The sequence below is a fragment of the Salarias fasciatus genome (genome assembly GCF_902148845.1).
Source record: "Salarias fasciatus chromosome 7 unlocalized genomic scaffold, fSalaFa1.1 super_scaffold_4, whole genome shotgun sequence".
NCBI classification, from domain to species: domain Eukaryota; kingdom Metazoa; phylum Chordata; class Actinopteri; order Blenniiformes; family Blenniidae; genus Salarias; species Salarias fasciatus.
Window position 1 is genome coordinate 18,030,810 of NW_021941229.1, and position 14,409 is coordinate 18,045,218.

Here is a 14,409-nt window from a genome sequence, read left to right on the forward strand (position 1 = left end):
TTTTTATATGAGACATAAAAATATGAGCGAGGAACGCACAGTGCATGAGAGTGTCGAAGAAGACCCAGCCATCATAAGGCACAGAGATAAATCTATATTAGTATAGTGTCTCTGCAGGAATAACAGCCTTCTCTCTTTGTTTACAAAGCAAACGCTTGATACGTGACCTTCACATTCCCTTTCTATTATTCCACATAACTGTTTTCGTTCTTGTTATTTACAACTTCGGCTTGAAAGGTTGTGGCGTATTATGAGGTTAAGAACCTTGAGGGGGAAAAATACCTTTGTACAGACAGATAAACAGACATGCACGCACACATGCACGCACGCATGCACATGCATACATGGTATACGATGGAAGCATTGCATTGACTCACAGTAATTTCCTGCAGATCCACTTCTATTTACCTGAACTTTTAAACTCAGCTGTAAGTATCAAATTAACACGTCTCACTGTAACTATATTCTAAATTTTAAGGGTGATTTGGAAAACAGAAGATGAACAAACAGTGTTTTCCTGCATAATTTTAATAATTTACTGATTTAACTGATTTAATTTAACTGATAGTTGCAAAATCCCGTACCTGTGATCTCCTAAAACTGTATAGATTTTTTACATGGGTGCTTAAAAAGTCAGTTTGCGAATGCGATCGATCAAAGTCCCAACAACAGTAATAAACACACACACACACACACACACACACACACACACACACACACACACACACACACACACACACACACACACACACACACACACACACACACGTGTATGTTATGTTTACACACACACACACACAGCAATGATAAGGCTCCTCTTCAAACACTGCCTCCATTTCACTGACATACCTTTCTATAAAACAGGAAATTCTTTCATCACAAGTCACAACTCAGGTTTTCACCCTAAATTCATTCATTTAACCTTCAAAACATCTTATCAAGAGAGAATTTGGCAACATTCTGACTTTCTTATTGTGTTCTGCTTAAAGAAAAGAAACAAAGAATGAAATATTGAGGCTAAACTTACAAATACGGGAATAGAAGATTATTTCTTTGTAATTCTCTGAATAACCCTCTTAAATCATTCAATGCTTTACAACCCTCAATGGAGCAAGACAAACTTTGGTAAGTTTTATACAATTTCTCTTTTAGAATAAGGAGATTAATCCATTATGGACTTTGGGGATTATCTTCAACACATTTTTTTTTCTCCTTGCTATTCAGAATCTGCTCCTGTGGTTAAAATACATGCAGGTCTGTGCACAGCTACGTGCATGATGCAGTGGCTCCCTGAACCCGTGTGAGTTCCACCTCCACCTGCAGGATTATTTAAGATCATTTCCAAGAACAAACTGATGCACTGCTGCTATTTTTCACCTGAAATGAAGCCCATTTATCTGGGCGAACTTCATAACACCTCGCGACCTCTTGGGAGTTCAAAGCTTCCGACGTTAATCCTTCTCGCCGGGGAAGCTCCCACATGGCCTCTCAAAAACTTCTCTCTTTTTTTTTTTTTTTCTTTAATTCCTTGATTTGTTTTCACTCTCATGGCACAGAGCAGTCCATGTGGATTTCCATCCTTTCACAAGGCGAGCAAACCGCAGACTAATGAAGCCAGCGCTCCTTTTGTTTATTGATGATCAATTGTTTGGCTGGATGTAATCGCTCAGTGGGGTTTCATGAGCGTCTCGGATGCTCGCTGCTGTGCGTGAAACTGTGGGAACGTACTGTTTACGTGCATTGAATTGTCCCAGCAGCACTGCTCTGGCTATGCCCTGATTGAGTAGAGAAGGAAACCGTCGGACGCAAATTTCTTGACGCGTGCGAACGGGATTGACGCAGTAAGTTGCATAAAATCAGCGACGGTGCTGCAGCACGAACGTCCTTCCCTCTGAGTGAAATAAGCTGAGGAAAAACAATACAGAATGTAACTGTGATCAATGCAGCCCCGGAGATCGTAACGTCGGAGCGTGTGATGTTTTCGCATCAGCTGGAGTGATGGTAAACATGACTAATGCAATAACGTGAAAAGCGCATCACACGCTTGGTGCAATATCCAGCAATTACGAGCAGCGCCGTGCGCTTCCCGAGCGACCTTTATGTTTAAACACCGCGTCGTGTTTTGTTGATGTCTTCGAGTCGTCAGACGTGATGCTCTGAAGGACTCATTTCCGGAGGGCGGCCGCTCGGTGCCCACCTCGGCGCCCCGGCGGCGCATCCGAGTGGGTCATCATCTCGGGTTGAGACTCGGATGGCGTCACTGGCACAAGAAAGTCCCCTCCTGCTAATCCAGGAGAGGATCCAGAAGGCCTCTGGTTTCATAGTTGCGCCCTGTGTGTGTGTGTGTGTGTGTGTGTGTGTGTGTGTGTGTTGAGATGGAGGTGTTTACAGCGCCTGTTGCCATAGCAGTGTGTTTGCCTGAGTCAGGAAGCGCTTACATAAATGTTGATGAATGGTTTCTCGTATACTAACACGCATTAAGAGGCACCAACGCACTCCAGCTCGCAGGTGTTGCGTGTGGATTGCAGAAGTTCTGATTCGATGATTGAACTGGATGTTCAGTCTGTTCAGTCTCTTTCAGAGAGCACAACATCAGATTTGGTTGTATCTGTATAAAGCATCCAGATATTTGTATTCCACAACAACTTAGTTTTATAAAGATGACAAAAATAGAGAATGTGAATAATCCAGATTAAATAATATTCTTCTTTAAAATTGTACTTCAAATACAGTATTTTCAAAACGACATTTTTTGCAGCTCAACTAACACTTTTTAAAGGTTTTTGCTCTGAGGTTCCTCTGTTCAGTATCAGCACGAGGCCAGAGTAATGCTCAGTTTAATTGTTTGCAACCTAACCAGCTTTGTAGGATAATTTGTATATTAATTGATCCATTAGGATCGAGAACACGATGTTCACGGTTTGCGTCAGCTTCTTAATAGCCAGTGTTCAAGATAAAGCTTCACGATCCGTAGAAATGTTTGTCTGAGATCAGATAAATCACCTCGCATTGAGCTTTCAAGGACGATCCAAAACAATCATGAAGAAATGCACACGAAAAAGCATTTATGTGCTAAAATGTGCCAAAAATAATTAAGATATAAGAACTTCAGAGTCACAAATATTTTGATTGGTACTTTAAAATAGCTTCAGCACCACTAGATGCTCAGATGTTACCATTTTAGGAAGCTTTTTGCATATTTTTCAGCAGAACCACTCGCTGAGAAACACTTTAAAGACCTGCATCTTTTTCTTTTTTTTTTTTTTCGTTTGCGTCTCTGTCTACATTCATTGAGACCACAAAAATCTCCCGTGTACTGCATCTGTATGTGAACTATGTGGTCCAGATCAGCACCTCGGACACATGTAACTGTGCAGCTGCACACGCGAAAAAAAAATTGAAAAGAAGCACAGGACATGGGCGCGCACTCTCACTCCTCACGCTTCCCAGGAGGCAAGTGTCAGGATGAACAATGCTGGTGGGATGATGGGAGCGCACACATGGCGTCCTCACAGGATGAGAACGGGGTCAAGGGAACAATCAGCCCCGGAGGTAGACACACGGAAACCAAAGTTCACGCTTTGATATTAGAATAAAGCGTGTGTTATGAAATAAAACATTGGATTAGGTTGAATAACCATTTTCTGGATGACTGTGAGGGTGTTTTTTTTTGTTTTTTTTTTTGCTGCTGGCAGCTTCCTATTATGATCAGAAGAAATGGCAGGATGTTCAACTTTCTATCACAGAGCAGAGCTCCTCAGGTGACCGGCCAAAAACAATACAGTCAATTTGAGACAGGATTTCTTTTTTTTTAAGTGAATGACTTCAGAAGTTCATACACACAAAGATTATTTGATTTAATTCGATTCTTCTTTTTTTTTTTTTTTTTCAAAGCATTGAGCTTGGAAATATTTGTAAGCGAAACATGAGCATTCCTGTTCTGGATGTTGGTTTTTCTTTCTATAAAAACTCTCCTGGGCTCAGAGCTGAAGAGCTGAGAGTCACAAGATCAGATGCTTTAATGTCCGTCGGTCCACATATCGAGGCCAGCGGTGAAATCACATATTCCCAGAGTGTGTGTTGCTGTGTGTTGCATTGTTTGCCCCGCTTCGGGGAGCAGCAGTGTGGCCTTCGCTGGAGCAGGTGTGCGACCCTCTCCGTTCCCTCGCTGCCTCGGCTGGAATCTCACTCACAGGATTCCTCCCCTCCCTCCACAAACGCCACGACTGGAGCCTTCTTTCCTAGAAGCTGCTTGATGCCTTTTGCTCGAATGCAGATGAAAGAATCCCACAGCACTGAAGTCGATACTGCAAATGCATGTTTGAGGTGCCAGTTTGCAAAAGTCTGCAGATCGGTCTGCAGGTAACACAAAGATTTATTGCCAGTCCCACGTTGCAACATGTGACTGCAACGTCGGGCCTGTGTGACAGTGATGGATGGCTCTTATATAAATGTTGAGACGCTGCGCCGCAGTGTGTTTTGACAAATTGGTTTTAAAGCGAAGCAGTGCCACTCTGCATGGAAGAGTCCTGCATATTTTATTTTTTTTAATGGCATCTTTTAAACAGCAACAATCAGACAAGTTTGAATCAACACATTTGACTGAAGAAAATCGCTTTGCGTTCGTCACGATACGTTCAGCACAAAATAAGATATTGAAACTAAATGTGTTTTTTTTAACTAAAGAAGCAAAAAATTAACGTGATTTAAAGAATGATCCCACAACTATTGTTTAATTATTGCATAATGTGGATTTGGCTCATAATAATAGAAAAAGCAATATAGAAATGCCATCCCACCATCTGTTTAATACAGTGACTCCTCTGTCAACACTGGCTGTGCAACTGCAAAAAAAACCCAGATGATTGGAAGTTGATTATTTTTTTTGAGTGAGAATCTTTTTCAGCCCCCCCCCCCCCCCCCCCCCCCCCATTTTGAAGAAAGCTGCCGTCTGATTTATAAAGTGCACAGAAATTGAAATGCTGACTTCGTGTGTCCACGTGTATGAAATACAGCTTCTTATGAAACATTGACTCGGTGCCTGCGTGGCAGCGAGATGGAAAATAAAACGTTCAATCATCTCTTGCTTTTCTCTGCCATCACTCGAAATGATTCATGAGAAAATCCAGCGAGCAACAGTACATTTATGTTGATCAATGAAAAAAGTGGTTTTGTTGTTGTAGCTTTGGTGGGGATGGGTTTTTTTCTTTTATAATAATTTGACAACTGAAAATTGGGAGAAAAAGAGGACATATGTGTGTATTTCTGTTCTAGAGTCTCCAGTGGACATATCACAAGACCTCAGCAATAATAAGTCAGTAAAAGTCTTTTTGGACGCAACAAAAATTACTGAGAGTACAAGTCTTTTGTCAACATGTTTCGTTTCATTGTACTTTGGACCAGCAGGGGGCACTACTGCATAAAGTTATTGCTGCCAATAATAAAATTGTAATTCATAAAACTATTTTTCTCATTTCAACTTGTTCGGCTTTTCAAAAAAAAAAAAAGATTTAAATGTAAACTTATTTTAAACAAAGCAAAGGGACGCCTTTAGGATTTTATCTTTTTAATGAATATGCATATGTATATATGTATATAAGTTCTAGAATTGCTCCAACTGATATAAATTAGTACAGTACTGCAAAGTAGCCAAAATACCCAAGGTAACTTAAGAGCAAAACCTATTTCCAGGGTCTGTAACTGTGTGCCCACTGCCGATTGGGACTCACTGGAGCGCTGTGCATTGATGCCTTCTGGAGGACGTCTTGAGAGGCTGCAGCCATTTAAAATTCCAGGCAGAAAGGTCAGCCGCTGGTGAGAAAATGTCAATAACATTTCTGAGGAATATCTCCAGTTCCCGACGCTGGGTAACCCGACGGCCGCTCGGAGCGGCTCGGAGAAGTGACGCGGTCCCGGCATTGTTCATTAACATCCTGTGACATGGGAAGCCCTCAAGGAGGAAGCAGCCATCTCCTTAAACGCGTTGAATAACAGGAGGCAGAGGAGAGTCGGATCACAAGCCACACACACACACACACACACACATACGTATATCCTTTTCTGTGCTGCCTCTCTTTTTCTCCATCAAAATCCTACACACAAACACACACATACATACACAAATGTGCAGACAACGTCTCCATTGTACCTACTTTCATTATGTAGTTTGAGTTGGACTGAGTCAGTATCCTGTCCGCAGGTCACTGAGTTTATTTTCAGATATTACAGAATATTGCGACCGTCCCATTGTAGCATACGGATGTGTCTGTGTGTGGGAGTGTGTGTTAGTCGGCAATCGGCCGTTCGAATCTGCAAGGTACACACATAATCACTCTGCCACGTCTTTCACCGGGAGTTTATTTAATCTCAGATTTCCTAATATTTGTAAAGGAAGTTGGAAAAAAAAAAAAAAACATGTTTCCTGTGCTAGAACTTGAAATTGTGACAAAATAACCTTGTGGCATTTCAGCTGTTATGTAATTTCACTTAAAAGACAATTGTGGGGACAAAACTTGTCAGGAATGTTTAGACAAAGGTTTTGACATAAAACAACTCATGAAGTGCAGGGAACAACGTATCAGACCGAGACTTCATGGATATATAATCAGAAGCCTTTTGAAAATGGGAGTCCAGGCCTGCTGCATATGTCGACAAGAGTTCTTGATTATTATTAAAGCTCCCAAACCGAGATCAGCTTCACAGTTCACCTTCAACGTCCTTGTTTCTCTAATAGAATTGAAAGTCTTGATCCAACTGTTTCCCACAGCCTTGTGTTTTCTGGTTCCTATCAAGTCTCCATTGTTTCTCCTTTGCTGATATGAGAGGGAACAGACTCTTCTGTTTTTTGTCTCCCTTCACTTACTTTCCTTCGACTCTTGGCACGAATATAAGAGAAAGTGTACGACGCATTTAACGGCCAGAAATAGATTCAAGTCAGTGGAGTGAGCTGTGACCGGTGCAGTGCAAATGGGTCGGTATTGGGTTTTAATAAGGCACCACTTCTCCAACTTTATTTAAAAAAAGACCCAGTAGAATGGAATTATATTTTGACAGTAATCGCTCCTTGCATCTGGCTGACCGGATCACACCTCTGTGTTCCCATTTATATGAGAGTGATCAATACAGATTATACATAATATATAGTCTTGTATTCCAGTTCCTCAACATTAACACAATGACATTAAAGGCTAATATAATAACAGCTAAAAATTATTACTTTTCCACTGAAGGAAAAGAGCAGTGTAGAAACGAGCATCTCTTATAATGATGAGACTGTTTGGCAATAATTGCACTTTCCTCTCACTGGGGCTTCAGATTGCAGTAAATCACAGTGGTCCTGTGGGGGTGTCACTGTGTGAAGCCGCTATATTAGCTTTCAGCCGAGAGCTCGCTCACGTGTTTGTGTAGTTTTGAAATTAAACCATAAATAAGCCGCGCGCATCTTCTGGATCCATGGGAGCAGTTTCAATTCTCCTGCAATAATCCTGCATTTCAGTATTTCCATAAGTAACTCTGTCGAAGACCGATTTTTATAAATTAAAATTCTCAGCATAAAGCCGTAGTGAAGGCTGCAGCCTGATAAGTTGTTAGCATGTGCCTCACACCCCTGATGGAGAGTGTATCGCAGCAGACTGTGACTGTGACTCATGTCCCATCCTGTGTTCTGCTGTCTGTATGCTCAGTTTCTCCTTATTATGGTGAAGTTTATAATTAACACGGGCTAATTCTTGGCTTAAAGAAAAAAACAAAACAAGAAAGGAACAAGTAATTCAGATTTTCTCCTATTACATATCTCAGCCATAATTATGCATGTGAATCTGCATATGATTGTATATTTGACAACATGGTGAGAATTATGTGCATAATTCTCACCATGTTGTGATTCTTTTCAATGTATAATCCTGGAAAAGATCAACCTGAAATCTGCAGTGCAGCATTTTTTTCCGTGCTCGATAAAGTAGTTACAAAGAAAAAAAAAAAAAGCTTAGCAAGCACTTTTTCGTCTTCTTGCAGATATTACTCTCAGAAAGTTAAAGGAACACGCTGCATTTAAAAACCCTCGTCCCTTTAGGTCTCACATAGTGAATGAAAATTACACAAAACCTGTTAAAAGTGTAAATCTGAGCATGCTTGAGACGCTACAGCCGGTTCGTGATTTCCGGCGAGGCGGCATTCACAGCAGCACAAAGGCAGCAGGGCTGTTCAGATCTCAGGTCACGACTGGGTCTGACACAATGCCAGGAAACTGGGCTCTAACCCGAATTGCAAATCCAGCGGCTTCACTGAGCGCTAATGGAGATTGTCTGATTCCCTGTAACGCTGTACAGAGATCAGCTTGTCGGTTTGTTTTCAAGTAAACAACATCACTGGAAACTGAAATGAAAGAGGAGAAAAAAACAAAAACAGCAGGGGTTGAACTGGCGAGGAGATTAAATATACAAAGATCAAGATTCATTCATTCATCCCTTTGGGTTTAGCCTGTTTGAACTGACTGGGTCAAGAATGTTTGTGAGCTTTGTTGGAAATATTTTCCCCCCGACGTGTTTGTTAGTGCAGCGACGAGTGTCCAGTATGTTAAGTGAGGCTCCGCCGAGTGTTTTCGCCCTTTGCTGTCAGGGAGTCACAGCCCCGTGTGGCCGTTTCCCTGAACGTTTAAGTCTCGCTTTAGTGTCGCCAGAAACGTGTTCGGCCATAAGATTCCTTCCCCACATGCGTATGTAGTTACACACCAACTACATGCGTGTCGCACACATGTTGCGCGTTAATCCCGTATCAGCGTAGCCATCCCGCAACCCTGAACACTGTGTCAACATCGACATCCCCTGCCTCTGCCTCGGGGGGCCGCGGCGGCCGGCCGGCGGTCTTCGGCAAATTCTGTGTTCTTTGGCTGACTTCGGTGAGACATGTGACGAGTGTATCTTGCACACTCAGACACAAACACACACCGGGGATATTTTTAGGATAGACTGTTCAATGCTCCGCTGGCCGTTGCCAAACAGTGTGCGTGCACGCTCGTGCGCGCGTCTTAGTCTCCTGCGCGGGGTGCCAAGTTGTTTCTATCTGCTGTAAAGAACTTGAAAATGGCAAAAAGAAAAAAGGTTTAACTCCGTCTGACTCCATCAGGATTGATGGCTGTTGCCTTCCTTGTGCTGCATTTAAGTTCATCTCCACACTAAAGCCCCGCAGCTGTTGGACTTTTGTGTATTGTCGTATGACAGGATGACCGGTCTGCAGCTCACATTTCCCCCCAAAGGTTTAAATCAATACCGAGGCTCTCGAGTGAGGTTTCCATGCTGTTCCTAAAACAATGCAATGTGGCAGAGTCATAATGTGACTCTTGCTCTTCATTCACAAGTTTTCAGCTTTTAATATTGATAATAATGACAAAGTTTGTGTCACCCGTCACTTTAACCATACTGGATACATGACAGAAGCATCATATATCAACAAAAAAATGTATTTGAATTTAAAAAGGTGCATAATGAAAACATTACAATGAAAATAAGTTGTTCTTGCAAGATGTTAAATCTCATGCCTGGACATGGATGGAGATGAAGGAAGAGAAAACATCTCTGCACTCTAATAAGGATCAATAGTAGTTTATATTTTTACATTTTTAATTTTTGATTTGTAAAATTTCCTTCCATTTCACAAATATGGAGCACATTTTGTTGGTCTATCGCATAAAATCCCTATAAAATGCGTTTACATTTGAGGTTGTAATGTGACACAGTGTGGAAACGTTGAGGCGGCGGATGGATACTTTGACTGTGATGTTGTCTCATCGTTTTCCGTTGAAATAATTCTTTATAAAAAAAAAAAAAAAAAAGAATAAGTGAAAAAATGTTAATAGGAAGAAAGATCATTCCTGTAAAGTGATCACTATTTTCTCAAAATCAGATCAACACTGACTGTTCTGGATTGTTAATTGAGGCACAGATACCTAAAAATCTCTTTCCACTTTCTTACGCTGCTGCTTGTCATTTCTGGCTCGTGGCCTCATGAAAGCATCCGAGAAAAGGAAATTTAAAGTGTCGTCTGTCCAGTAATAGGAGCTTCTTTTTTTTTTTTTTCTGTTCAAGGTTGTTATTCAGGAAGGTAGGTGGTGATTTGTTAAAGCCGGTAATGTCTCTTCTCAGGTGGAATTTAATCAATGTGCTCCTGCACTCTCAATTTAAAAGGAAGCTGGAAAGCCCATTTTTACTCAGTATGAAAATGTTCTAATAAGTTCTTTGAACACATATTTAAATTGGCGTTTTACTGGCGTGATGGTGCCATGTTCCTTCATCTGTGCCATTCCCACCATGTTTAGACAGGAGGTTTGGCATCATGTGCATACAGTATATGGCAGATGGGGAAAAACTTGATTTCTTATCTGCGTGTGACGTGTGTATGTTTATCTCTTTTTATTATTACTCTAGTCTTTGCTTTACTTCAGCTCAAATTATTTTCATATCCCATCACAGTTGGTCTCTAAAGTTAGAGAAAGAATTTTGGCACATTTCAACGTGAAATATAAAAAAACAATCATCCCCCCCCCCCCAACCGTGTGCATCCATGTGGATCTCATTCAGTTGGCACGTAACAGTGCGGTGTGAATGAGCGTCCGGCCTGTGCGTTCACGCACCCCGTTGAACAAAGGCCAGCCTGACATCAGGACAAATGTCTCGGCCGAGGGCAAAGTCTGCGTCTTTTTCCAGCTGCGGTCTGCAGTTTGAGAGGAAAGTCTGGCTCACGGCTCCGTGGGGACTGGGACTCCCCCCTGTTATGCTGCTCCCTCCGAGATTAATCATTAGGCTTTAATGTCTCTGGTGAACTGCTGTGACTCAGTCGCCATTCATGCAGATCCATCTGCATCGCATCAAAAGCCAGTGTTGGAAGATTAATTTTACTAACTGGAGTTAGTAAAATAAGAATATTTCAAGTGAAAATGCATTGTTTTACTGTTAGATGGCCACATTTTCAAAATGTCCGTTCACACAGAAACAGCAGAAATGCTGAAAACAGTGTAATTTTCCTGTGAGCTACTAGTTAATGCTGTTTATAGAAGATAAAAACACCCAAAAATATACATAGAGGGGTGTACTATAAACATTGAAGCTCCTTCAAACTGTCTTTCTTCACCTTTTTGACTCACTTGGTATCGTTTTATTTTTTTTTATAGTTATAAATTTTATGGAGGAATAAAAAGTGTCTCCTCATGTGATCCAGACGATGGCGTCGTGAATGTACAGCTTATCAGTGAAGAGCTGTTAAATTCAAACACACTAACCCTATCCCTTCATTGTTATGCATCAATCACTCTTGGATGTAAGCAGAATATTTTACCACTACCGTCTCATGCGTGAGCAGTATCAACGTATCAGGAAAGACGGGTTTTTCTCCGTTTACACGGAGACTGAGCCTTTTCCTTGTTTTCAGTGACTCCGAGCACAACTGTCACGTAAACGCACCCTAAAAAGTGTTAAAAAAAATATCAAACATTAACAGTTTTCATTCAGAAACATCATGTAAACCGGACTGTGGAGGTAATAATGAAAAATCTTGTCTATAGCTGCAAAAATGCTGTTTAATCTGTATTCAGTGTCAAAGTGTCCTTGAGCAAGACCGAAGTTGCTTTCAATGCCGGAGAAGCTCACTGCACGACTGCTGGGTTAACACCCCAATCTGTTAAAATGTGCTACACATGAAGTCTATTTCCAATAATGTCTTCATCGCTTCTTCATAATAATTTGTGTTTCCTGGAGCAACATTTTCAAATCACGTATTTGCATAAAATGATCTGAATATTTCAAGGCCTGTGGCTACTGTACTGTATATTTCTTGAGAAACACAGTGTAATTTCACCGTTTTTAAATTTGTACAAATAAACCCATAAACCCACATTCTCAGATGCATTTGTTAACACATACAGTCTAATCTGTAACAGTTCTTTCCCCCCCCCATCGATTGGCGGCTCTGTTTTGCTTCTACTCTCGGCTTCCACTTATTTATAGACGGCTCCTACATAACACACACACCCGTTCACCTTTCACACTCAACTGTGATTTCAGTCAGAGAGCTTGGAGTGCATCAGTGTACACTTCCTTCGATGACAGCCGCCATCTCGGCTGGAGAGATGAGTTACGAAAGGGTGGGAATCGGCAGAGGTGCTGTCCAGAATCCAGGATCTGACAGGTCAAATCCACCAACAGACCAATGAGCTACAGTTTTATTAAAGCTGCCAAGGTTAAAAGTCATTCTCGCCCACATTAGCATCCATCAGAGGTGTAATTTGCAACCTTGGCGAGACCTGCTCCACCTGTCTCGCTGACAGAAACCGTGGAAGAAATGCAAACAACAAAAGCAACACTTGAAGGAGGCTGGATGGCTTTTGTTGGTAAAATATTCAAGGTACGAGTGGATTGCTTGAAGATTTGAAAGGTAGATGAGGCAAGTGGATCTGCCTGGAGAGAAGTGTTGCTGCAGGGAAAATAAAATAGGCTGGATCTCGATGGTGCGGGAAATCAAAGATCCGATGTTACGAAACTAATAGCAAGAACCCCGAATAGCCCTGAAGGTTAAAAACGTCTGTGCCAGTTTTCCAACGTGAACAAGTCGGCAGAACACTTGACAGTTTAATTCTGAATCTCAGCAAATCAGCAATAACCCATAAGAAAACTCGTAAAATTAGCATGAAATGCACGTCTCATGGAGCAACATCATCTCATATTTGACCTTCTTTTTTTTCGGCTCGTTTGCTGTTGTCCGTGTAATTCACTGTCCAGGCTCCCCAACAATGCAGAGGCACAACAGGATATGAGTTTGGACAGCTGGTACATGTAGAGTGGCTCCACATAAATGGATGCAGGAAATCTTTTTTTGCTCCCCAGGCTCAGCATTATTGTTTAAATACAATAACAGCCCCAGAGACACAAAGAGGCCGTTCTTACCGAATGCACGCACATTCGGACTTATGAAAGCATTTGTGCACACATATTCATAAGTTTCTGTTATTATATTAACGAGGAATCCTCTGTGTGTCGAGCACTTTCCTGCTATGATCACTTTAACTGCAGTTTTTTTTTTTTTTCGAGTGTAGTGCAAAGGGAGCGCTTCATAAACTGTAATCTTCAACAGAGCCTGTAAAAGTGACTAATGTCCTCGATTGATGGAAAACAGCAGCTGCGGTGAGCACAACATTGCGCTTGTTGTGGATTCCAGTGGCAAAAAAAAAAGAATAATTTGAAAAAAAATAAACTAGTGAAAGCTTTTCTCCGACTGCTGTTTTCAATCAGAAAAGAAACTTTTCAAACCGTCTTTTTATTCCCGCAATGTGGCAGAACCTTGAAGAAATCAGGCTGCCTAAAATCTTCTCACTCGGTGAAAAAAAAATCCCTGAAACTCAATTTCGGGTCCCACACAGATACAAACACACGCCATGTGTTGCCAGCTGTGGTCAGTATCTGGCCCGACTGTGTGTATTGCGCTAATACAATGGCTCATTATGTTGAGCCTCACACACACACTCGCACACTCGCACACACACAATGGGGCTGCTTCAGGCCATCAGATTAGTGGAGATTGACCCCTTCCCCACCCTGAAACAACTTCCCTTTTTCCTCCGAACCAATCAAAACGGTGGGTTGGCAGAAAGTGTAATGTGAAACCATGGGGTCTTGGCTCAACACTTGAAACCTGGGGCACAGTTGGAGGCCATCAGAAACAACAGCTGTAGCCTTTCACACTCTCCCGCTCTCGCAGTTTCTCCCGAGTTTGTCCCGGCCAGACGTGCGCCGCGTCCGAGCGCCATCACATACCTCAGACAGCTTTGTGGGATTTACACGGGAGACCACCGCTATGGATTAACCCCTCCGGTGGCTGGCTGTGTTTGTTACAGACTGGACTGGTCTGCATCGAGCTTAACTGGACACACTGAGGACTTGGTTAACTGCGAGGAGCTTTTCCGTTACCTGCTGCAGGGTCAAAAAAGTGGAGGACCCCATTTAGAAGAGACCGCAGGGCCCTCTTTCTGTGTGGAGGGTGGATGATGCATTTTGTCCTCTCCTTCCTCTCCCCTCAGCTGAGCTCCGGATCCCCCTGCAGCTGCGAGGTCGGCCCTGACGGAACAAAGAAGAAGAAATCCAAGAACCTGTAAGTCCTCAAATCCCATATTATTCTCCTGTGTTTCTGTCTGTGTGTTCATAAACTGTGAATCAGAAATATTTTTTTTTTTAATTCCTCTATACATGGATTCAATATAAAGCAGAATGAAACCAAAAAATAAAAACTATTGAGATGTTGAATAAAGACTTCATTCATAATTTCCTCGCTTTGTTGGATGTGACAGTGTGGGAGTGGCAATGACAGAGCTTTGATACTTCTGACAACTGCATGCACTGTTCATTCAGCCTTTAGATTTCATGCTAA

The 14,409-nt window shown here is 41.9% G+C and overlaps 1 protein-coding gene across 6 annotated transcripts in view; it reads left to right on the plus strand.

Annotated features, from left to right (window-relative positions):
- The window catches only part of rgs3a (regulator of G protein signaling 3a), a 124,900-nt gene that overhangs the window by 96,764 nt on the left and 13,727 nt on the right, over nt 1-14,409 (plus strand). For all 6 annotated transcript variants that reach the window (XM_030084115.1, XM_030084114.1, XM_030084113.1 and 3 more), the window contains one exon: nt 14,063-14,133. In XM_030084115.1, coding sequence (XP_029939975.1) covers nt 14,063-14,133 — 71 coding nt within the window. The remainder of the gene's footprint in view (nt 1-14,062; nt 14,134-14,409) is intronic.